This window comes from Galeopterus variegatus, unplaced genomic scaffold, assembly GCF_000696425.1.
Source record: "Galeopterus variegatus unplaced genomic scaffold, G_variegatus-3.0.2 Scaffold1839, whole genome shotgun sequence".
In the NCBI taxonomy this organism is placed as follows: Eukaryota; Metazoa; Chordata; class Mammalia; order Dermoptera; family Cynocephalidae; genus Galeopterus; species Galeopterus variegatus.
Window position 1 is genome coordinate 108,079 of NW_007727950.1, and position 27,188 is coordinate 135,266.

The 27,188-nt window shown below is 34.5% G+C and overlaps 1 protein-coding gene across 1 annotated transcript in view; it reads left to right on the forward strand.

Annotated features, from left to right (window-relative positions):
* The window catches only part of LOC103595765 (B-cell scaffold protein with ankyrin repeats-like), a 168,324-nt gene that overhangs the window by 94,505 nt on the left and 46,631 nt on the right, over nucleotides 1-27,188 (forward strand). The window contains exons 5-6 of the mRNA XM_008579230.1: nucleotides 1,703-1,842; nucleotides 21,167-21,272. Of these exons, the coding sequence (XP_008577452.1) occupies nucleotides 1,703-1,842; nucleotides 21,167-21,272 (246 nt within the window). The remainder of the gene's footprint in view (nucleotides 1-1,702; nucleotides 1,843-21,166; nucleotides 21,273-27,188) is intronic.

Genomic DNA, 27,188 nt, shown 5'->3' on the forward strand with positions numbered 1-27,188 from the left:
AATGGAATATTTTAAGCGTTCTGTGTCAGAGAACCACCAAGCAAATCTTCTTACCATATAGCTCTCATGATTCATTGCCTGACTTTTTTTAAGAAGGATAACTCCCCATGGTAACACTTCTAATCTCTTTTCTGATAAACAAAATCAAGAGCTTCTTTCAAAATCATTTTTATGACTTACCGCAATAAAATAAAAATTTTTTTAATTTAAAAAATTGTCTTTATGGGCCGGCCCAGTGGCGCACTGCTACATTGCGCCGCTTGGGAGTGCGGCGGCGCTCCCACCGAGGGTTCGGATCCCACATACAGACCGGTTCCCGCTCACTGGCTGAGCGAGGTGCGGACGCTACACCGAGGGTTGCAATCCCGTTGCCGGTCCCGGTCCGCTACGGGCGTGACACTGAGGGTTGCGATCCGTTGCCGGACACGAAAAAAGACAAAAAGAAAAAAAAAATTGTCTTTATAAGATCTACTGAAATTGATTTCATTTGACCCTAGTAACTCTAGAACCCTGTTTACTGTATGCATACTGCTGTAGCTGGTCAGATGTGCTCTGCTATTTTTAGGGTCATTTTTGTCGTGGTTCCTCTTACCTTCTCTACTGGGCAGATTCCTCTTTGAGAAGAGAGTGCTTCTATTTTTCTCTGTACATCTTTATAATAGAGTTTAGGTGTCTAATCAAACAATATGGGAGGGGGAAATTTCAGCTCCTTGACCTACTCAAGCTTAAGGTTGCTTTTGTTGACTTTAAATTTCCCTGAGCATTGTAAGAGGTCCTTTAACCTCTTCATAAGATGAAGTAAAATTAATGCTTGAACCTTAGGAGCTTTTAAATATTCAAAGCTGTTGGTCTTATTAAATGACTTATTCCAAACCCCAAATGTTTGGGTGACAGCTTTCCAGAAGAATTTGGGAAATATCTTTGTGACAGACTGAAAGCTTTTAAGGTTTGGCCTACAGATGAATTTAAGAAGCTAATTTTTTTTTTTGTTGTTGTTACAGTAAAACACAATAACTTTTCTATTGATATCATTAAATAATTGTTAAATAATCTTTCATGGAAAGCACCAAATTCTTGTATAACTTTACCTCTGTTGGTATGTTACAGCAGAATTTATAATGCAGTATATTAGTCACTTTGAACAATTTGTTCACAAAATTGTATGGTGAATGTGTCGTATAAATACTACTTAAGTTTCGGGAGTATTAAACCTTGCCTTCCCGGGGGTTTTTTATTGTAATCAATTGAATACAGTTCTGTAATTTCAATTGACTCTACTCTTTTCAAACACACTTTTAAGAAACTTACCTATAATTAATTGGAATTTTTTCATGAAATTAATAACAAACATCTAACTTTTAAGAAAGGCTGCACTTTTCTCAATTCTAAAGTATTATGTAAAGATTATTATAGATTACTACCAGAAACCGGGCGTTAGTAAGTAGGGAGAAAGGATTTAGTGCTTTGCTTTTATTATAATTTTAACATTTGTGTTTATCTTTTAAGTTTTTAAAACAAATATGTCTAAAATCATACATTTCATTTTGTGGTTTCTAACCACTGAGGATAAAAAAACCACTTTAAGTGCTAGAGGTTAGTAAAATTTCTATGAATTTTTAAAGGCTTCCTTCATATTCTCCAAAAGATATCATAATATATGTATTATGTACTCATCTCCTAACTCTTGTTTGTGTTTCATAAGATTTTCCTGCTGGCTCAGTCAAAGTCGACATCTACTGTGATGGAGTCATTAAGGCCACAACAGAGATTAAATACCATGCAACAGTGAAAGCAATGGAATGCCTATTCAGAATGGCAGATCCAAGAGAGGGTTTGTGCCAGGTAAGTTGATCTTACCATGAAGTTAATTATAATGTTAGCTAAAGAGCTAATGCAGGATAAGAGGATTCATGCTTTGGTAGAAAGTCTGAATGTTGATTGAGTAAGAATGAATCACTGATCAATAGGAAGGGAAGAAGCCAACCTCTGTGGTGCAGAGATGCAGACAATTACTTTGCTTAGGTCAAGTCATTCCAAATAATGCTGATAAGAGATGGCTTATCCATTACAACATAGCTACTGTGATGGGCTCATTTTAAAGCTGTTATAGAGCAGATAAAGAAAGAGAGAGGGATTAAAGAAAACTCAAGAAATGTATTTCCTCTTTATTCAGATCTGGACAATACAAAGTAAAATAAAGATCATCTATGTGTCGCTTTGAGGTTAAGAAGTCACACAAACCAAAATATCACCAAAAAGGGAGCATGTGGTGTTAATCTAGAAATTGTTATTTTCGTGTGGACATTTTCAAGTGCAGTGTATATTTTTCTTAGTTTCATTTACACTGTTGTCTGATAGTAAAAATTATTGTTTTATGTTAGCAATGTTTATTAGGGATTCCAGAAAGACTAAAATTTCCTGGGAGGTATGCAAATATAAGCATAAAAAAATATGCTTGAGATTATCTTCAAGCCCCAGGTCATTTGTCAGGTGTGACAAAGTATTATTCAGCCATGATGACTTCATGAGGCATTTCTGGTCTCCTTGAAGAGCCCTCATTTGGGACTTTTTCCTGTAAATCCCTGACTCTCATGGATTTTAGAATGTAGCAATTATATTTGATTAATCTCAAACCATTAGTTTAATCTCTACATTTTACGTTTTGTTACGTGACTCACTTTCAATGCAGAGAAAGCTTGTTTAATATGGAACTTTTATTCTTTATGTGCTTATTCCATCAAATTTTCAGAGTGAAATAAATGTTGTACCTTTTTATAGCTGCTTGATAATTAGAAAAACTATCAGTGATAATGAGATTGATAGGTTGTCACGAAGCCTTATATGTTTAAGCGAATTTGGGAATTGGAGGCTTTGTTATTTATTTCACGTGGCACATTTTTCTATTAGAGTTCTCCTTTAAGAACAACATATTTTTTAAACAATGGAAAAGGTAAAAGTGTCTTAAAAAAAGACAGGGAGTGAAATACCGTTTATCAAACTGGGGAGTCTGAGAACATTTGGCAAAATGTCTATATTGTAATTACAAAGCAAGTACCCCTTGAAAAACAGATTGTCTCATTTTCTTGTGACAAGTCTATCTTATCTTCTACTTAAAATTTAAAAGTTATGGCTTGAAAAACAGATTGTCTCATTTTCTTGTGACAAGTCTATCTTATCTTCTACTTAAAATTTGTGTTCATAACAAAAATATGAATAAAGGTGATATATTGCATTACCAATATTTAGTCAATGTAGAAGCAAAGTAAAATAGTGCCCAAACACACCTTTGTGTTAGTTTTCCTCTTGGGGGCAGGGTGGGGGGAACATGTGATCCTGGACAATTTTTCATAATGCTATAGTATGAAAGTCATAATTTCTTCTGCAGTTTTAAGCGAATGAAAACTTTTTTTGCATAGTTTTTAGATACTTAGAAAATGCTATGTTTTGGCCGGCCCAGTGGCGCACTGTAGCAGCGGAGGGTTCAGATCCCACATACAGACCGGCCGCTTACTGGCTGAGCGGGGTGTGGGTGCAACACCGAGGGTTGCGATCCTGGCTGTGATCCCGTTGCCGGTCCCGGTCTGGTACGGGCGCGACACTGAGGGTTGCGATCCGTTGCTGGTCACGAAAAAAGACAAAAAGGAAAAAAAAAAAAAAAAGAAAATGCTATGTTTCATTTTCTTCCTCAGTGTCAGAAATGAGAAGTGAGAAAGGGTTATGGGTTTCAGGATTTCTTCCCTCTGCCAAGCTCTGGTGGCCTAGTGAAGGGAATCATGTTGGGAAATCACACAGCTCAATTCAGGTTTTACTATCAGGAAAGAGTCAGTTTAAGCCTACAATCTGAGTACTGAGAGGTAGAATTATTCCAACTTGGTGACAGCAAACCGTGGCATGGCAAGGAGAGACATTAAGAGAGAAGGTTTAATTTACATAACTTAAGATCAATCTAGAGGTTTTGCTGCCATCATTAGGGGACCTAGAAGTGTGGTGGGGTGAGATCAAGCAAATTCTGAGACTGGGATCCCAGACCAAGCCATACCATCAAGGGCCTGGAGAAAAGAAAGGCTGCACTTCAGTCAATATCCCTAGAATCTTGGACTAGGTAGTATGTGGGGTTCATCTAAATCCACTGTCTCCTGGACCACACAAGTTATCTCTGAATTCATACAGATGGTAAAGGCATACTGTACCCTTGAAGAAGCAACTACAGAGGCATTTCTTTCGTGAGTTTTAAGGTTGTGTGGCCTCAAAGGAGGTGTCTCAGCCCACACTGAGCTTCTCCTTGTGAGGATTTGGTTTTTTCTTTTGACATTTGCCTTTGCTCCCATATGGATTATATTTAAAGAATGGTATAAAAAACTGTGTTTTTCCTTTCCAATAGAACATTACAGAGATTGTTTCTCTAATGTGGACGTCTCTTTTCAAAGCACAACATAATAGTAATTTTATTCACCATAGTTATTGTGAATTTGTAAGAACATATACCTGCAGATTTGAATTTTTTCTAAAACCTACATATTTAGTTGATATGATATATTGTAAAAACTATCCTGAGTTTCCAGTAAATTTTAATGTCAGGAGTGATTTCAGTAGTCCTAGAAATTAGTAATAAGATACTTCTTATAATCATTTAAAAGCTATTGGGCATATAGTAAAATGGCCATTCTGTGAGTTTGAGAAAGGAAATGATAATGAGATATCTGTTTTTTTAAATTTTATTTTTAATTCATGCCCATTAGGTTTTAGAACACTTTACTTGAACCAGCTTAATTATCTAACTGCTTCCTAAATTATTTTTCCTTGTTTGGATAAATTATAAATCCCAGCACATAGCCTCATAAAGGTGCAATTTCCAGAGCATCACTTAAACAGTGAATATAAGAGAGATTCAAATGAAAAAAAATCCAAAGCCCAATTTGAGATGATAATTAGAATTTTAAGTATTAGTGTTAGAAATACTAGTAATTCCTATTTAACTGAGATAGTTAAAACCTTTGAGACTTTCATCCTATTTAAAAAATGTCTTGGGGCAACGATAAAGTTGACTTTGTGTAGGAACAACTAGACACAATATAAAAACAAAATAAGGTCAAAATGCTAAAAGAACTTAGCAATTAGTAATCAAAGTATTGGGATCATGTTCATTAAAAGAGTGTTTGAAATGGTACCAAATAATTCTTAGTGTTATCTGTTATTAATAAGGAGGTATTTTTGTATTGCACACATTTATCATTTGGCATATTTTTCTTTATACATATTAAAATGTTTATTTCATCTTCATGTTAGGTATACTTCATTGTTGTCTTTATTAAATTGTATGTATTGATTTACTGCCTACAAACATTTAATACAGTGTGAAGCCAAATGAGATTGCAGTGAGGGAAAGTACAGACTTAGGGAACTCTTACATTATGAGAAATTGTCCAGTGTGTCTCTGTTAATAGTTCTCTTAAAGGTTAATTTCTTTATTAAGTTAAAGCTTAGGTGTTAGCAGGTGTCCCTCTTAAAGAGGGGCACTGAGAGATACAGAGAACTCGCAGGCCTTTCAGTAATTTTTTATTAGTTATTTGCCTCCCTCAAAAGGTTGATGGAGGGCAGGCCCTGTGGCTCACTTGGGAGAGTGCAGCGCTGGCAGCGCCAAGGCTGCGGGTTCAGATCCTATATAGGGATGGCCAGTGTGCTCACTGGCTGAGTGTGGTGCAGACGACACCAAGCCAAGGGTTGCGATCCCTTACAAGTCAAAAAAAAAAGGTTGATGGAAATCTTCCTTCCTCTTTTCATCAGCTCTTATTGATAAGAGATATAAATGCAGCTAGTCCCTAGGCTTCACCGTAGCACCAGTGTTATCTAAGGCATTCCTGTGCTGCAGACATTTAGTGGCTCCCTGTACCTGCCAGCTTCCAAAAAAGAAAAAAAAAAAGAATGATTCAGAGGACCCTAAATAGGAAGAAAGCTTAGACTGAAACTCTGACATCTAAGGCATTCCTGTGCTGCAGACATTTAGTGGCTCCCTGTACCTGCCAGCTTCCAAAAAAGAAAAAAAAAAGAATGATTCAGAGGACCCTAAATAGGAAGAAAGCTTAGACTGAAACTCTGACTGCAATAGAATGTAACCGGGAGGTAAATATATACTATTTGCCACTGGTTTAAAAAAAGTAAAAAGAAGAAGGTTCAAATTCCTTTGAATAGCACACAAGCTACAGGGACCCAAATCATTTCCAGAATCATCTGTGACCACAGGATTCTCTTCATGTCTTTTTAACTCTATTATTTCTGTTGTTATTTCTATGTTCTAGTCACATTTTAAAAATACATTATGCTATTTCCTCCCCCCTGTCCCCCCAAGGCATGGACATTGTGTTTTTCATCTTTCCACACTCAGTATCTTTCACACAGTCAGTTCTTGGGTCATGGGACACAACTAATATTTATTACTTAAAAATGGGTGAAACACAAATGATTGCTTTTTTTATAGTGCTACTTGAATAAACAAGTGAAAAACTATGGAATAAGTATATAAATAAGACAGAAAGAGAAATGAAAACTGCCCTTTTAAAATACATTTTTATTCACTGATAAAACTGAATAAATCTGATGCTTGTGAAAGCCATGAACTTCTAGGAGTGTGTGATACTAGAAAAATGAAAAGCTTGTGCTGCAAACTTTTCTTCATGTTCTATCTTAGTAATAAACTGTATGTTAATATGAGGGTACTTCAAAAAGTTCATGGAAAATAGAATTAAAAGATAAAGTGATCTTCCCATAAACTTTTATTTGTTTATTTTTTTAGCTCCCACTTACGAGTGAGGATATGTGCTATTTCTCTTTCTGTGCCCGGCTTATTTCACTTAACATAATTTTCTCTAAGTTAATCCATGTTGCTGCAAATGGCAGTATTTCATTCTTTTCTATGGCAGAGAAGTATTTCATTGTGCATATATATAACACATTTTCCTTATCCAGTCGTCCACTGATGGACATTTATGTTAGATCCAACTCTTGGCTATTGTAAATAGAGCTGCAGTAAACATATGGATGCAGGTATCCCCATGACATGATGATTTCCATTCCTTTGGGTATACACCCAGCAGTGGAATTGCTAGATCATATGGCAGTTCTATCTGTAGTTGTTTGATGAACCTCCATACCATTTTCCGTAATGGCTGCACCAATTTACAGTCTCACCAACAGTGTAGGAGAAGTTCCCTGTACCGCGCTCAACCAGTGAGCGGGAACCGGTCTCCACATGGGATCCGAACCCTCAGCGGGAGCCTCCCAGGTGGCGCACTCTCCAGTGCGCCACCAGGCCAGCCCTATTCTTTGTCTTTTTGATAATAGCCAGTCTAGCTAGGGTGAGATGATATCTCAATGTGATTTTAATTTGCGTTACTCTGATAATGAGTGATGTTGAGCATTTTTTCATGTGTCCATTTCTCAAAAGCCTGCATATCATCTTTCCTTTTCCTTTATTGGAAAGTGACAGCATGGCATAGGAGAACAAGTTCTGGATGTGGCAGGAGGAGTAGTTGGATTCATTACTAAATCAGCAATCATTTGCATTGTGGGAGCTCAGTTTCCTCACTGCTAAAGGAATTTCCTCATGTGTACAATGAAGAAGCTAGAATATGTGATCTCCAAGGTCACTTCCATCTCAAATATTCCATAATTTTATGTGAAGAAAAAAAATACTTAGTTTGGGAATTACAATCACTCTGATAAGAGGATTGATTTGCAAATATGTGGGATCTCCATGTATCCTGTATTCCACTTTTATTTTTACTTCTCCCTAGCTCTTCCTCCAGAGAAGAAGGAAGTCATTTGAGTTTCATGTGTCTCCCATCAGTTTTATTAGCTATTTCATATTTCTGATGAAAGATTTGGAACAAGTGGAGAAAGAATAGTCAAATATGATGCAATTTGGAGATTTATTTTTGGATTCACTTTTTCATATTGTTTTCACATTTGCTAGAATGGATCAATAAAAATAAGGCAAATCTATTGAAACTTGTATTTTACTGGTAACATAAGTGACATTTCATTGTGCTCTATTTCCACCTGTGATAAACAGTCAACGGATAGTTAATGATGCCTGATTAGGGTAGTTTGGACTTCATGATTATACCCAACTCAGTTACAAATCATTGAATCAAACAGAGTCATACTACTTAATACACTCATTCATTTATTTAAATAAATAAATAAATAGGTTAATTTTAATAGCAGGTATAGCAACTGTTATATGGAGAAAATAAATTTTTCTGAGTGCAGTTACTTATCCATTAACATAACCATACTGCTGGTTCTCTATGATTTTTTTTTTAATCCTATAAGTCATCTCTGTCCTTTTTCATAGTTATTGGCCCCATATGATCTAGCTTATGTTTAGCTACTGTTTTGATTACATTTTAATGACTTCTTAATTTATGGTCACTGCTCACCCAGTGGAAATAATACTCCCTCCATTTTTTATTTATCCCAAATTGAAGCATCTTCTTGCTTCTTACATGCCCCCATTCTCTCATTTGCTGGGGTTGGTTTTGACTACCATTAGAGAGAGGGGATGTGTCCTGATGTGAGTGCCCTGTAACTGACCCCATTCAAGTAAAGGCTCTGCTTTCACTATCTAGCTTTTTAGAGGGTTCAGATCTTTGATCATAAGGAACGTTTTTAAATGATTCAGAAAAACAAAGCACAGGCCAAACACAGTTAATGATGTTCCTTCATGGCTACTATTCATAATAAGATAATTAGAGAAAATTAGAGAATCTACTTCTGGTAAAAACAAACCTCAAATCATCAATGACTCTTTGGAAATTAGAATACTGAAAAGTTCTTGTGGCAAAAATATATGTTTGTTTGCATTTTCTAAAGGTCACCAAGCAATCTTCTGGACTTCTGTACTAACACCAGTTAATGTATCAATAATAAGATAAAGAAATATAGTAGATATAAGTTTGGGAACTCTTTAGAATTCATGAATTCTACATCTACAGTAAACTTCATCCAGATATAAGAAATAAGTAAAAATAAATCTTTGAAAATGCAAATTTAACTTCTAAGAATTTTTTTCCCAGAGGTCAGCCATTTAGTCTCATCAACCTTATTACCTTAGTTTGCAAAACACAAACATATACATCAATTAAGCTCCCATCTCCCAACAAATCCAATGGACATTTTTCTTGTTCAATTTAACTTGGGTTTTCAGCAATAATTAGTACCTTTGGCCAAATTCACTTTCTTCATACATTTTTTTTTTCCTTAGCTGCCATAAAGCTGTGTCTTCCTGTTTTCCTCTTACTTCCTTAACCTTTCCTTCTCAATTTCCTTTGCAATTTCTTCATTCTATCACCTAGAAAATTGTTTCAAATTTATCAAGTTTTGATTCTTAGACTCTCTTCATTTCTTGATAAATATTTTCTCTGCTAATTTATCTCGCTAATTTATACAATGTATTCCATTGTAAGCCCAGTCTTTTGATGTTCTCTAAGTCAGGAAATGCACCATCATCAATCCAGTTTAAAAACCACAAACAGAAGAGTCTCCTTAATACCTTCTAAACCCTCACCCTGTAAATTCAATCCATACTAAGCTGTATCACCTCTACTTACTAAATATTGCTCTAGCTCCATATCTCTCCAGTTCTAACACTCGAGTCCACTGCTTTCCCTCTTGCCTAAACTGCTATGATAGCCTCCTAACTGGTCCCCTATCATGTGTTCTTGAACACTACCTACTAACTCAAGTTCATCATCCAACAGTTTCTTATAAAAAGATAGATCTCAGCATGTAATTTACCTGCTTCCGTGCTTCAGTGGATTCCAATTGTTGTATTATATTATTTTTAAAAAAATCTCTATCAGGAGCAGTAAAGCCCTGAAGAGACTGTCACTTCTCTTTCTCTTCAGCTGAGTCTCACTTCTCTCCTTCCCCCTCTGCATTCCAGGCACATTGGCCTGCTTTTAGTTCCTGGACTATGCCATGAACTCTATCACAGGACCTTTGCACATGCTCATGTCTCTAACTGAAGCACTTTTCCAGTACTCCCTTCCTTCTTACTATATTCACCTTGTTAATTTTAATTCATCCTCCAAATTCTAATTCCAGCATGTCTTCCTCATTCAACCCTTTCCTGATCTCATACGTCAGCCTGTGTATCACTTTATAATACTGAACACATTTTAATATTGAATGAGAATTTTAGACATTAAGTTTCCCACCCAATCTCAAGAGGCCCACCTATTAGAGTTCCTTGTTCCAGCAGCCATTGGCACAGCTCTTTTTTGAGGAGGTTTTTGGGTTATTGGTAGATTCAGCATTGCTTCTAACTGAAGCAGAAAAAGTAAAGTAAAAAAGAGAAAGAATCAAGTGAATATAAAAGATGAGGGGGATTATGCTGTATAAGCTTGGAAACTAGCATCCAAAACAAACCAAAAGAATAATTCCAACAATTTTATAGGAAATCATGACATCATTTTATACAAGCCTTTTTTGAAAGACATTTCTTTGAATATGTTAGTGCTACGTTTGTTTTAAATTTTCTTATTTTGTTACATATTTAACAGTAAGTTGTTACAAAGTAGTTGCTAAAGGAAGATGAGGATGAGAAAAGGCATGGTTGTTATGGTTTATTTAGTGCCCGTAACAGGAAAATTTGGATATTTTGGTCTGTTTGATCATTAATGTCATTAAAATCTCCATTAATGAGTCTATTCAGGTTTGGTCAACTTAAATCTTTGAGACTTTTGACATTATGAATGAACAGTATAATAAGGGGAATCAAATTGAAAATTTCAGCACAATCAACTTTCAATCAATACTCTAGAGGAGCATTTTAGAAAGCAGCAACAACAGGGCCGGCCCGGTGGCGCACTGCTACAGTGCGCCGCTTGGGAGCGCGGCGGCGCTCCTGCCGAGGGTTCAGATCCCACATACAGACCGGTTCCCGCTCACTGGCTGAGCGAGGTGCGGGCGCGACACTGAGGGTTGCGATCCGTTGCCGGACACAAAAAAAGACAAAAAAAAAAAAAGAAAGCAGCAACAACAAAACTTTTATCAGACTGTCTTTACATAAATTATAATATTTGTGTATTTTGCATAATTGATAGGTATGCAAAAACTGCTAGTTGCTCCCAGTATTTTTCCTTTCTTACATAATAATGTAATTTTCATCTGGGCACATGGGCACCCAGATAAATATGTATTTCCTGCCTTGCAGCTAGATGTAGCAATATTACTAAGTAATGCCCAATGGCACGGCATGGCAGTGGAAGCATTATGAACATGTTCTTAAAAGACAGGTAGAGTCATGCTCTCCCCATCACTGCATTTATTTATTTATTTATTTTTTTGACTGGCTGGAATTCTAGCAAGAAAGTGATAGATGAACCATCTTAGACCATGAAAATGACACGGCAGTCAAATAAGATAGAAAGAGCCTGGAACCACAGATTCAGTTAGCCACCATGTCAGCCCTGGACTGCCTAATTAATGCCAGGCTTTTATGTCAAGGAGAAATAGGCTCTATCTTGTGTAAGCCACTGTCATTTTGGGTTTCTGTATTGCAATAGCAAAACCTACATTCTAACTAATTTAAAACCTATGTGTTATTTAAGAACTTATGCAGTAAAAAGAGACTAATTTATTTGTTCAATCAATTAAAAAGTCAGTTTGGGGAGCCAAGTTTCCTCATTGCTAGACTTGTACCCTTTTTCTTCAGATTGCAGTGATTATATTTCATGAGTTGTGTCTTTGAGCTCATGTCATAGTATTTAGAAAAAAGGGAATGTGTTTATAGTCCATTTTCTGTTGCCTGTAATAGAATACCTGAAACCAGATAATTTATAAAGGAAAGAAATTTACTTCTTACAGTTTCAGAGGCTATGAAGTCCACAGTCCAGAGCACAACTCTGATGAGGGTCTTCTTGTGGGTAGGAAATCTCTACAGGGTCCTTTGGTGACACAGGCAATCACTTGGTGAGAATGGCAAGAGCTCTTTAACATCCTCACTCACTCTGCTTATAAAGCCAAGAGTGCCATTACTGTGACAGCTCAGTAAACCATTAACCCATTACTCCACAAATAGATTAATCCATTTAGAGGGCAAAGTCCTCACGATGTAACCACCTCTTAAAGGCCTCACCTTGCAACACTGTCGTAGTCTGATTTTTCCACCTTCTTAACACAAGGGTTTTCAGTGAGTTTTGGGGGGAAATTCAATCACAGCAGGGAATTAATATTTATTGGGGATTTTACATGTTTACTCATTTAAACTCCTAAATAATTTTGTCAGTTAAGTATTATTAAGGTTCATAGCTAGTGAGTCTTAGCACAGACATTTCAATGCAGGTTTCTCAGACCTCAAAACATAATTTTCAAATTATTTAAAGATGTATTCTACAACTATATGAATAATAGATATAAAATCATTTGAAGGAAGTCTTAAGTTGTGTTGTTTTACATTCTTACATTTATTTTTTGCATTTGTAAAATAACGGACATGCTGCAATTCTAAGAAATGATGCATTCAAAACTTCGGAAAATTAAATTGACAAAGGAAGATATCTCTTTCATCTTAGACCTGTTCACTTATATTATTCTTTTAAATTAACTGCTTGGTGTTAAGTACTTGTAAAGAAAAAAAGAAGTCTTCGCACAACCCTAGAAAATATTTGCTTTGTTCTTTTACCTGTTGTTTTCTTTGCAAGCTGCAGCAAGAAATTTTGTTTAAGATATGTTATAAACTATTTATCAAATTCCATTTTAAATGGCCATTTTGGCTCTCTTTCAAGTTAAACTTTATAAACAATGTGATAAAAAGGTGGCTTTTCTTTCTTTTACTAGTGAAACTTAAACAAGAACAACACTTTGTTACAAGAAGAAGAACCAGTCTGTTTTCTGCTCAATCACTGACTTTTCTTTTAGATATCTGAAAGTACAGAGTAAAATGCTACAAATATTAAGTGAGTTTTGTCGCCTATTGTGAACATTTTACAGTCCTCCTATGGTTATTTCACTGAAATTGTTTCTCTCGTGAATCAAGTGTCTTTATTATTGCTCTCTTTCTCTACCACATTTTTTTCATTACTTTAATATTCTGTGGCTGACCTTATAGGCTTTGTCATGCAACATCAATGTCTAAAACCCACTTTTCTTTCCTACCTCCATTATTGAAGCTGGGAACGCCATATTCCAACATTACTAATCACCCTTCTAGTCATGTGAGAGTTTTAGACAATGAGACACAGAGAATATCTGTAGAGCTTTTGCTTTTCTGATTAAAAGAAGAAAAAGAATAGATCTAGTTGGCAATAGCCCCCTCCCCTAGTGCCCCCCCAGCCCCGTACACACACACATTGCCACTGTTCTCCCTCTTTCTGCCTAAACATGAATATGATGTTTAGAATTGCAGTGGTTATATTGAAACTAGGGAATCATGGTTTATTTTTTACCTTACTCAAATACTACTTCAGATTTTATTCTTTTCTCCATGATTAGAATGTAGTTTTAAGGTTAGTGTGTTTAAAGTGTAAAGGCATAAGTTAGAATCCTTATTTTACCACTTATTAGCTCTGCAATTTGGGGTATTACTGAAATTTTTGTACCATGGTTATCATATCTATAAGAGTAGACATTTTAAAAATATGTAACTTGCAGAATGTTATAAAAATGAGAGATATATTATATAAAGACTAGCACACTATAAGTGCTCAGCATATAGTAGTTATTATTACTACTTAAACTCTGAGTCTGCTCATGGTGTAGACTTATTTTACACCTACATCATATATACTTTCACTGCACTCCAATAATGTAAAGTATTTCCCAATTTCGATTATGTGATATTGCCCTAAAATCCTTTTAAAGACAGTCTCTTAATACCGTTATGTGCAGTGTTCATACCCCAGTGTTCACATCCAAGGAGCAAATCCGACTTTTAAGGGTTGTTGCTACGTAAATGTCTATTCATCTCAAGGAATTTAGTTTAATGTAATAAATATCTATTTTGGGGTGAATTTTGGGGGGGGGGGTTGTTTCACTGTTCTTAATTAAACTTTTAATTTTAAACTTTAAGATAATTGAAGATTCAGATGTAGTTGTTAGATATAATAGAGAGGGATTGTGTATTATGGTAGTTTGTGTTTTTTTTAAGGAATTGGTCCATTTCCTCTAGCTTGTCAAATTCATGTACATAGAGTTGTTCATAGTACTTTTATTTTCCTTTTGGTGTCTGCGGGTCTCTATTGATATCCTTTATTTCATTTGTGATATTTATAATCTGTATCTTCTCCCTTTTTTCTTTGTCATTCTTGCTCAGGTTTGTCAATTTTATTGATCTTTTAAAAGAAACACTTCTTTGTTACATTGATTTTTCTCTACTTTTATATTTTCACTTTCATTGATTTCTGCTGTTGTTATTTTCTGTCTTCTGCTTGCTTTCAGTCTAATAATCTCTTTTTCTACATTCTTGGAGTGAGAGCCTAAATGATTGATTTGAGACTTTTCCTCTTTTCTAATGTGCTATTAAATATCCTCTCAGCCCTACATTAGCTGTGTTGCACAAACTTTGATGGGTCGTATTTTACTTTAATTCAGTTTAATGTATTTTTTAATTTAATTTTTATTTTATTTTACTTCTCAAAATACATTGTACTTGATTTTCATGCCCCTTTACCAGTTCCCCCCCGCCCCACCTCACATCATATCTGTGCACTTGGCTTAAATAGTTCAAGGAATTTTTGTGGTTATTCTGTCTTCTTCCCCCCACCCTTTATTTGTTTGCCTGTTTATTTATTTATTAATTTTTAACTCTCACAAATAAGTAAGAACATGTGGTATTTCTCTTTCTGTGCCTGACTTGTTTCACTTAATATAATTTTCTCTAAGTCCATCCATGTTGTTGTGAATGGTAGTATTTCATTCTTTTTTATAGCAGAGTAGTATTCCATTGTGTAGATGTACCACAGTTTCCTTATCCACTCATCAGATGAGGGACATTTGGGCTGGTTCCAGCTCTTGGCTATTGTATATAGAGCTGCAATAAACATTGGAGTACAGGTATCCTCTGAGACTTCCTCTTTGGCCCATGGATTACTTGGAAGTGTGTCGTTTGGAGATTTTTCTATTATCTTTCTGTTATAGATTTCTAGTTTGATTCCATTGTCAGAAAACACAGAAATTTAAATTAATTTAGATTATTTTAAATTTCTTGACATTCGTTTTATATCTCAGGATATGGCCTATTGTGGTATAAATTCCACAAGCCCTTGAGAAGCATGTCTATGCTGCTGTTATTAGATGGAGTGATCATGAATATTAATTAGATGCTGGTTGATTAACTGGATGATGTGTTTGAGTTTTTCTATGTTCTTGATGATTTTCTATTTATGTTTTTTATCAATTGCTGATAGTGAGGTCTTTAAGTCTCCAACTATCATTGTAGAATTGTCTGTCTCTCCCTTTAGTCAGTTTTTGCTTAATGTAATTTGAAGTTTTGTTCTTTGGTGCATACATATTTAGGATTAATATGTCTTCTTGGTGGATTGACTCTTTTGTCATTATATAATGTTCTTTTCTGCCTCCTATGAATTTCTTTGCTCTAATGCCTATTTTATTTGATAATAATATAACCATTCTTGCTTTCTTTTGTAATGTTTTCATGACATGTTTTTTATCATTTCATTTTCAACCTGCCTATCTTATTTATTTGAAGTGAGTTCCTGAAAGAGAACATATAGTTGGGTCATGTTTCTTAATCCACTCTAGCTATCTCTTTCTTTTAACTGTGTGTTTAGACCATGTACATTTAATGCAATCATTGATATGTTAGGGCTGTCACTTTATTTTTTGTTTTTATTTTTCTCTCTGTTTTCTTTTTTTGTTTTTTTCCTTGCCTTCCTGTGTGTTACTTCAATTTTTTTTTTAGAACGCCATTCAACTTTATCTCTGGTGTTTTCCAGCTCTTTGTACTATTTTTTTTGGTGCAAAATTAGGTATTATGTTATATACACATAACTTATCACAGTCTGCTGGTGTCCTTATTTTATCAGTTTAAGTGAAGTATTAAAATCTTACTTCCTTTAACTTCCCTTTATACACTCTCATTTGTAATATAAAAATCTTAGATATTTCATCTACATACATTTAGAATACATCAGACAGTGTTATAATTTTTGCTTTAACCATCAAGCATAATTTAGAAAACTCAAAAGAAGAAAGCCTACTGTATATACCTATATTTCTAATTATTATGTCTATCTTCTTGATGTTTCAAGTGTTCTTTCATTATATCCTTACTGTGTAGAGAAATTTTCTTTATTTTTTATTTTAGGGTGTATCTGCTGGCAGCAGATTTCCTTATTTTTCCTTCATTTGACAATGTTTTCGTTTCTGCTTTATTCCTGAAGGATATTTTTTGTTGGGCATAAGATTCTAGGTTGGTAGTTATTTTCTCTGAACACCTGACAAACAATTTACCAGTTTTATCTGACCTCCAGGTCCACTATTATCTTTCTATTTTTTTTTTTTTTACCTTACATGTAAAGTTTTGTTTCTTTCCCACTTCTTTCACAATTTTTTCTCTGTCTTCAGTTTTCTGAAGTTTAATTATGATGTGTCTTGGCATGGGATTCTTTGGGTTATCCTGTTTGTGCTTTGCTCAGTTTCTTGAATCAGTAGGTTTATGTCTGTTTCCAAATTCAGGATGTTTTCAGCCATTATTTTATTTTGTTCTTTTTTTTTAATCTCCATACTCTTTCCTTTCCACCTGGGGCCCTAATCAGATGAACATTCAATCTTTTGTTATAGTCTCACAGGTCCCTGTTGCACTATTTATTTTTTATAGCATATTTTCTGTTTGTTGTTCAGACTGAGTAATTTTTATTGTTCTAGCTTCAAGTTCACTGATTCTTTCCTCTGTTCTCTCTTTTCTGCTGTGGAGCCCATCCCTGAGGTTTTATTTTGATTACTGTACTTTTAGTTCTAAAATTCCTATTTGATTCTTCTTTATACCTCCTATTTTTTTTTGCTGAAACATTCTGTCTTCTAGCTGAGGCTTTCTATGTTTTGTTTCAAACGATATTATAATTGTTTATTGAAGTATTTTTATCATGGCTGTGTTAAGACCTTTTTTTTTTTATGACCAGTAAGGGGATCGCAACCCATGGCATGGTGTGGTCTGCACCACACTCAGCCAGTGAGCACACCGGCCATCCCTATATAGGATCCGAACCCGCGGCCTTGGAGCTAACAGTGCCGCACTCTCCCAAGAGTGGAGGGCAGGCCCCTGTTTTAAGACCTTTGACAGATGATTCTAAGGTCTTTGTTATCATGGTGTGGGCATTTATTGATGTCTCTTTCCATTTAGTTTGAGATCTTCCTCTTTCTCGGTATAAAAAGTGATTTTTCTATTGAAACTTGGAAATTTTAATTTTATGTAGGGGGAGGAAAAGGTATAAGCACAACTACTTTATCTTCCCAAAACTGGAAGTCCATAATTCTAAATATCTTTAAAACAGATATTTTACATATGTTTTCTTCTTAGGAAAAAATACTTTTTATGATAAATTTTTTTTTATCAGGAAAATGTGTAAATATCTATAACACTTTCAGATTAAAACAGAGTTGTTATTTATAAATATGTATATGAATAATTTTCTTATGTGACATTCATCAATCCCTATTTCCTGAAAAAATTCTTCTGGGAAAAGTCATGTACTTATTTCCTATGTACAGAGCTTTATTATTTTTTAACCACCTTCAGTTCCATATCTTAATCTTTTTTATGCTTTCCTTCCACAAGATTCTCAGTAAATAGATATAGCTGCATGTGTGCATGTGTATGTATATATGTTTATATAATGAATATGTACTTAGTTTTTAATATACATAAATAATAATGTCAATATAATTTATCACTTTATTGTACTCTCAATTTCACATAAAGTCATTCATTAACTAAAATTTTAGGTTGGTTGTGAATATTACTAAACAAATACTACACCATTCCATTTTAATCTTTCTTTTTGAACACTTGTATCAATTTCAGTATTATTTGGGTTGTACAATTTAAGAGTGGAAAATTCTAATTCATGGCTTTTTATATTTTAGTGCTAATGTTTAGAAAGAATACTTATTTATTGTGTCTTTGAAACATAATTTAAAAAGAAGTGTAACTACTCAAATCACCTTTTTAGTTAGGCTATCTTCTAGGAAGAAATTTGGGGTCAGGATTACTTTTAGGAGAAATTTCTGTGGTTTTTCACATATTTGTTTTATGTTCCATACCACTTACTTATATGCAAACATAATACTAGAAATATAGTTATTTAAAATAGAAGTGATATAATTTAACTAGTTATGGGAGGCTAGAATATTAAAAAGTGTCTGTATTCTTTTCTAAGAATAGAATTAAATTAGATGTCTGTGTCTACGTGGTGAGTTGTTTTTTGTTTTTTTGTTTTTCTAATTCAGAAGACACTGCTACTTTATATTTAAAATTCAATTTCATATTCCCAGTGGTAACTCTTGCTCTTTGAATTGCTCTTTGAATTCTCAGCTAGTTTTAAAGTCTCAGATCTAGAAGGAATTCCAGAGGTCTTTTTATGCCTAACTTATACATGAGTGTAATACTCTGAGCCACAACAATCTCTGCTTACTATCTTGCACACTTTTGAAAAGAAATAGTAAATTTATCTCCTCATGTAAAAATAACAGTGCCTAAATAATAGGCTATGAAGAGCTGCTATGGACATTGAAACAAATATTTAAGAAAATTTACAAACTAGTGATATGATTTTCATGTTTTCTTAATTCCTTTCATCAGCTCATATAGCTAAAATATATATTTTTTGTTTTAGTATAAAGAAAGAGAAAACATATTGCCAATAATGTTATTCCCCACTGCTCCTCTTGAAGCCTTCCTGAAAAGATTACAAGAGTAATAATGACTAATATGAAATTGTCACATCTTCATTTATAGAATAGGTTCCATTCAATATCGATATTCAGCCACATAAGCAATCATAATTATGCTAAAACATAAATAAGTTTAATTTAACCCACATAAATGTTTCCATGTTAAATGTTACAGGTCTGAGACAGCTCCTCACTGCTTACATGATGAATTGCAAACTTCTTATCAGCCATGTAAGGCGCTTTTTGAAATATCTACTTTCTTCTTATCTCTCATTCTTCTGTGTTCTTATGGAAGTACCCGAAGTCCTTAACCAGGTCATGCTTTATGACAGCTCTGCGCCTTTGTGAAGTTTGTTTCTTCGCTACAAAATGTTCCTTGTATGGATGGCAATCTCAATTCAGGTCACCTCCTCCATGAAATCTTCCCTGGCCAGTTCTTCCTCTGCGGAAATTGAGGCACCTCCCTCTTGCCCACACTGTACATAACCCACAGTGACTTTCTATCATAGTGTCTAGGACTCTTCATTGGCCCTGTGTAATTACATGATTGTGAATTTGTTGAAGGCAGAGCTTGTTGTTACATTTGTTATGTCTTCTTTCCTGTTTTTTTTTTTTTTTTTTTTTTTTTAATGTTCTAGAGCTAAGGTCTTCACATAGTCCATAATGTTTAGTAGATGCTTGGGAATGCTTTCTTCTGCATCACATAGTTATAGGTTGAGAAAAAGATTTTTCATCCCCTTTCCACACATCTCAGAAGGATTTTCAGAAAATCCTGGGAGGTCTGAAACACTTTATTACTTGTACCTATAATTCTAAAAAATGAAAATATGAAGTAACAAAAATAATTTGAAAAAATTCAGTCATGCCATGGGTGCCCTATGGGAGGCCACACCAGGCAAAGGAAGCAGTTGAGGTACGCTGGCCTGCCCTTAGAAGAAGGGGGGCCCGTAGCAGAAGGCCTGGCCAGGTGTGCTCTTAGTGGCAATGGGGCCCTTATCAGCAGGCATGGCTGGGGCCCTGGGGGGGTCTTTATTTCATTCTTTCTTTCTTTTTCTCTCTCCCTTTCCCTCCCCTCCCCTTCCCTTCCCTTTCCTTTCCTTGGGTATTCCAGGCCATGGACATCTTCCCAGAGGCCAGACCTGGCAAGGGAAGCTATAGGTGTAGCCTGGCCTTCCATGAGCAGAAGAAGGGCCCTTAGCAGTAGGCCTGGCAAGTCACGCCCTTAGTGGCAGTGCAGCCCCTATCAGCATGCCTGGGGCATTTTTTCTTTCTTTCTTTAATTTCTTTCTATTCTCTCTCTCTCTCTCTCTCTCTCTCTCTCTCTCTCTCTCTCTCCCCCCCTCCCTCCCTCCCTCCCTCCCTCCTTCCTTCCTTCTTTCCTTCCTTCCTTCTGGTATTCCAGGCCATGGGTACCCTATGGGAAGACAGACCAGGCAAAGGAAGAAAAGAAAAAGAGAATTCAGTCATTTAATTTGTGTGTATTGACATATACCAAATTTTATTTGGAAATCATTTCAAAAGTCTAAATTAGAAACTTTTGTCCCACAATCCCCTCCTCACCCCATAACTTTGTTGATTGACCAATCTCAGCAATAATCATCTGTGACTTGAGTGATTTGGTCCCAGTCATAGTGTGACACAACACAATTTTAAAAGAATGTTGGTCTTTGTAACAGGTCATGTCCTCAGCAATAGAACAGTTGAATATGACATGTCTTCTCCCCAAATGCTCAGATTAGGGAAATAAAGTACTATATAATTACTCTATATTTATGGGGAGAAAAAAGAAGTCCGAGATGAATATTCTCCCTCTCTTAGTCACAGAAACAATATTATCTATTTAAGACCATCCCACTTCTGACCCTTAAGCTGAAGAAGCGGACTTATCATTTTATTTCCTTTATTAAAATGCAACATATATTTGACCACAATTTAATATTGAAACAAATTTTAGTGTTATAATTGATCTCTTATAATGCTCTTTTAAAATTAGTAAGTATTTAGGTAAGGTTATAGTTACTCATCCAAAATTAAAGACTTTTATTTATTTATTGCATTGATTTTTCTGTTGTCGTAACAATTGGTTTTAAGCCAGCCCCTAACGTATTGTATTATTCTTTTTAAAAAGTTATCAGAATTACTAAAGATTATCAAGTATTTACACCAGCTAACACATTTTTATTATATTGCACTAAGATGAGTTTCTATGTAAATAATTGAACTAATAAAAAATTTCCTTTTCAATTGAAAACAGAATGACATGGAAGAACTTGATGACATTTTTACATCCGTATTCAAATATGAGATACCATATTATGAGTTTCAATCTCTTCAAACTAAAATCTACCCTCAAAAAGAATGTGAGTATTTTCCAACTGCATCAATTATCCTTTATATAATATTCTACTATATGTAAACTTTAAAAAATATTATAGCCAAGAATATAGCTAGCTGCACTGCTGAGTAAGTGTTTTAGACAACTTCTAACTCCTGGTGAAAGGGTACACTAGAGTGAATTTCTGAAGGTCTATTTGGTAATTTTTTTATCACAGGCCATAAAAATATGTATAAATTTTGAAATTAGCAAACCCATTTCCTGATTTTTATTATGAGGAAATATTTGGACAAATACATTTATGATGGAGACTATTCATCATATCACTGTTTGTAATTACCCAAAAATGTAAATAACATAATCTTCTACAGATAGGTAGTTAATTATATAAATTTTGGTAAATTCGTTAATGCAACCATCAGAAATTAATTTTATTATAAATTTATTTGCTGGGTGGAGGGATGTTTTGATGTATACTTAATTGAAAAAAAGCAGTCAATAGAGTGTGATCCTCTGTTTAAAAAAGTATATACATTTAATAGCATATATTTATATTTATATAAATTGATATATATTTTATATATATATTATATTTTATGTATATTTTATATATATTATATATAAATAAATATATATTTATATAAATTGATAGTCTGGAAAGATGTGCACCTAGTGTTTGTAGTAGTTATGTTTCAGGTGTGCAATTTAAGGGATTACATTTCTATTTTTATTTTACTGAATTTGTATTTTGTACAATGACTATGTATTATTTGTATGGTTAAAAATATACAAATATCAAGAAAAGTATATATAGAAGTTACTCATGAAAAATTATATTTCCAAATTTATCATGAGCTCAGTTTATATTTTAGAAAATTTTTATTCCTGAATACTTTGCTGACACTCTGTTTATAATTCATTTGTATGCCCACTGTGTGCAAAACATTAAGGTAGAGATGTAATGGTGAATAAGACAGGCATGGAGCCAAAGAACATGAGAAGTCTAGTGTTGGCATATTAAGGACTAATGAGCAGGGGGTTTTTCCTTCGGGTTTCTGTGCTATTTAAAGCAGTTTTAACATCAGCCTGGCAAGCTCCATATTATATCCACTTGGCTCAATATTATATTCACCTGCAGAGCTTTTAAAACATCCCACACCGTAGGGTGTGCCTATACTAATTAATGAAGAATCTGGGGGTAGGTCCCAGCTCTCAGTATTTTTAAAAGTTTCCCAGGTGATTTCAATGGGCAGACAAGTTTCTCAGCCCTTAATTGCTTCAATGTATTACAGACTAGTAAAATAATTCATCCTCATACAGAGAAAATACTACTGTCTTTACAAAAGTTGGAAAGCTGTTAGCATATGAAATATGCTATATAATAAATATAAAATGCAATTACTTTTTTAAAAAATGCTTTTAAAAAATAGAAAGTTATGGTTACTAGAGGTGGGAAAAGGGAAGTGGGGGGGGTTAGAGAGTAACCGGGTTAAGATACACAAAAAGTAATTATGATTTGTAATGATGAACATGCTAATAACGTTGATTTTACCATTACATAATCTACACAAATACAGATAGTCAACTCTGTGCCCCATATATATGTATAAATACAAATAATAAAAATTAAAATTAAAAATTAAAAAAAATAGAAAGTTCAATATAATCTAGAGAGTTCATTCAGAAACTTATTGCTAGATATTGTTGGAAAACAGATGCTATTCTCAGTTTTTTAGCTGAAATAAATTGGAGTTTAGGACATTGTGACGGGAAAGTAGTCATAAGGAGCTGACAAAGTGTACCTTGGGTACTGACCTACGCTTAGGATGAGCCATGGAATTACCCACAGATACCTATGGTTCTTTAAAAGTATGGAGCTAAATGCTTATACAAATCAAAACTGTTATTCTTACTATTGCCCCATCCTCTCATCTTTTCAAAGGTTTTTGGGGTTTGTTCTCTGCCACTTCATTTATAATAAGTAAAATACTATTTCATGTCATTATGTCTTTGTCATTTTACTGTCTAGACAATAAACAACCTCATTTAACATTTGTTTTGTTGTACTTTTTCTAGATAGGCAAAGTTGGGGGTGGGTGGAGATAAGAGAGAAAGTACATAAGAAATAAAATTCTGCTGTAATGTTCTATTACCTTGTAATGTTTCTTTATTGATTTAAAAATAACATTTTCCATTGACTAGAATTTTCTATACAAAAAGTTCTCCTTGGGCGTAGAATAATAAGATTTCTAAATGAACTTGGTATATTAACATAATGTAGAGCTTTTGAACACAAGAGTCATAGAAATAATTTATAAACAACTTTCTAATCACCAGGGAGTGAAATCAATATAAGGGATTGTGATAGGCAATTTTTTTACTGATGTATAAGATGCTGGAATAGAAAATATCAAATTGCATCACTTCAAGTATCATTTTAAGCAACTTCTGTTCTGATTGTATATTTATATGTAAACACATATGGTATGGCCCACCATCAACAAAGTTTGCATGCCACTGACTTGGCGTGGGGGTGAGGTGAGCAGCACACACAGCCAGACACGACTGCTGTGGCCCCCCTGCCCCCCTGGAGCTCTGACTACACTGAGTTTCAAGCCTCTTCTGCAGAGTCTCAGCAATCTCACTTCAGCAGGTCTATGGATTTTCCCAACTTCTCTTGAGAGCCCTTTGGAAGCCTGGGTAATACAGAGAATTTCCTGTCATGGACGAGAAAAAATAAGTAGTTGAACTTGTTTTTAAAGAGGCTGCAGTTGCTGGTTCACTCACCATTAAGTGTCAGTTAGTTTAGAAGAAAGGAAACTAGTTATTTTGCCCAGATTATCTACCTTCACCCAGAGAGAACTAACTCAGTAAAGCTCATGTTAATTTCTAGAAAAGCATGTCAAAGCATATATCCCTTTACTGTAAGTTGCAATATTTTAACCTGAAAGAGGACAGCATATGATCACCAGTGACCTGTGAAAGTATGAATTCAGAATATATCTCCTAATATTTCTCCAAAATGTGGAGCATGTAACTGACATTCAGTACATATGTAGTGGTCATTGTCTAAGATTTGTCTTGAACTTGTAATATCTTTAGGTTCACAGAAAATTATCCTGATTTAATCATCACATTGTACACAGATATTGATAGTCAACTCTGTATCCCACAAATATGCATAATCAATTATGTTTTAATAAAAAAAGAAAGAGAATAGATCATTTGCTGATTGAGAGGAGAACTAAATGTCGTTTGTGTTATCTTTTATATATCATCAAAAATTTAAACATGCAGAAAAATATACAGAGTAATATTAAAAACACCCCTGTACCCACCACTTAGCTTTGTCAAATTTTAACATTTTGTCTCATTTGCTTCAGATCTTTTTTCAAAGAAAAAAATATTACAGATCTAGTTGGATTTCTCTGTTTCCCTCAGTGATTCTATACACTTGAAAAGTAACCATTACTTTGATTAAATTTCTTGACAGTGATTCCTGTGCAGTTCTTCATCCTTTTACTATATATGTTTGCTTCCATAATTCATATATACTGCTGCACAATTTTGTAAATTGTATGTAAATGGTATCATACTTTGTTTTAACTTATTATTTTTGCCCAATATTTATATGTTTGTATATGCAGATCAAAGTCATTTATTTTAAATATTCTACAGCATTTTGTTTGATTACACCACAATACGTGTCTGTTTCACTAATAGATATTAATGTTGTTTTCAGATTTTTCATCATTGCAATGAATGCTACAATGAACGTTCTTGCCTGTGAATTCCTATGCATAAGTGTAATAATTTCTGAGGAGATACAATTACCTTGAAAACCTTTGTTGGATTTATTCCTATTTTCTTATGGTTTTGTTAACATTAAAATTTCAATTAAAAATTATATTTTTAAATTGTTTGTGGCTGCCCCTTTTGGGATGCAGCCAAGTATTATATAATGTGTCACAGTTTTACAGAGAAAGAGGAGTTTTAACACATGAGAAATTACTAATCTTCCTCTCTGAAAAGAAATTTAGGAACAGATAGAATCAACAAAATTTTTTTAAACGATTTTTCAAAGTATGCATTTTGCAAAGCATAAAGTTGTGTGGACCTTTTCAGTTTGCATTTTAAACTGCCTGAGAAGGAAATCAGAAGCCATGAAGGAATCGATGTAAAAGGAAAAGAAAAGGGCAAAATTATTCCCTATTCTGAGTTAAGAAGTAATAGATGGTAGGGAAAAATGTAGTGATGTATACTCCCTTCAAATTAGTAATAAACACATCACTGTTAAGTAAATACACCAAATTAGGGATGAATTTACCCATAACACATTATCAAAACATGTAGTTATTAAATTGGAGATTTGGTATGTAAATTAACTATAAAATTATAGATTTTTTCCATGTTATTATTATTTTTTTGATAACACAACCCGCGAGTACAAATTCTCCCATCTATCAATGGTATTTTTAAGCATCTTCTCAAGCTAATTTCATGAACTGATGGTTCAATAGGATCAAATAGTTAAAATAAAAGAGCCACTTTGAACCCTTCACAATGGTTTTTCACTTGAGTAACAAAAAAAGATATTTCTTCAGTATACTACTGTTATTCACTTTTACAATATTTCCTCAAAGCTTCTATATTTCTCCAGATGTGAAGTTTGAAAATTTATGCTTATAAACGTTATAACCATGGTTGGAAGGTGTTAAGTACAAAATTGGGAGGAAGGGAGGGAGGGAGGGAGGGAAAGAAGGGAGAGCACGAAAAAAAGACATCCAGGTTGATACCAAGACCAGAATTTGGCTTTCCCCATTCTCAAATCACTACCCAGATAAGGAATTACCTCTGGCCTTGATCCACAAGGACCATAGGGAAGACAGGACAACATATCTTACAGAATCAAAGAAAGTTCCTTGGCCTCAGGCTGCATCCTAACCCAGTGAAGCACAGTGATATGCTCCTGGGTCCAGCTTTAAAGAACAAGCATTTGCAAATGGGAAGCCCTTCTCACCTTGCAACAGCATTCATAATTCCTTCTCATTTAGCCCATTTCCATTACCATGACAACACATATTCTGTAATAATTGAGGACTCTGTAATTATAGATGGAAAATGTGAACCCATGAACATAATATTTTCTCCCAATTAAGAGAACCTTGATCTAAAATATTCTGTTAAGCAATCTTATTTTTTCATTCGTATAACAAGTGCAAACTACTTGCCAGACACTCTTCTAGGTGCTCCAGGGACAGGAGGACAACAAAGAAAAGTCTGTTTTTATAGAGTTTCATTTCAGTGAGGGTAACAGAGTAAACTATTCAACAACAATAACAAAACAAAACAGTATTATTGCAAATAGTGATATGGGTTATGAGAAAAATAAAACAAAGTGAGAGGATAGAGAGTTGGGAGGTGATGGGAACCCGTGCAAGGATTTTAAATGTGGCTTGGTATCATCTAACTCACATTTAAAAAAATATTATTCTTGCTGTTGTGCAGAGAATAGATTACAGGTATGTAAAAATGGAAGCCAGGACACTATCTGGGAGGCCCTGGGAAGCATGATGGTCCTATCACCTGGGTGGTAGCAGTGGAAGTGAAGAGTCTTGCTCGTGCTTGGAAGATATGTGAAAGTAAAGATGGCGGAACTTGCTGATAGATCATAGGTGAAGGAAAGGGAAAATGCAACAAAGACTCTGGTCTAAATAACTAAATACATGTTGATAAAGAGTAAATAAAATGGGTGTTGATGCTGTTAACTGAACTGGATATACTATGGCAAGAATAATTTTGTCAGTGTGATAAGAGTTTGGACAGTATGATTGGAAGTTCTAGTTTGGCCATGTTAATTTAAGGATACCTAAGTGATGATGTTAAACATATGAGTCGAAAGCTCACGGAGGAGGTCATATGTGATGTTCACAGCCGTAAC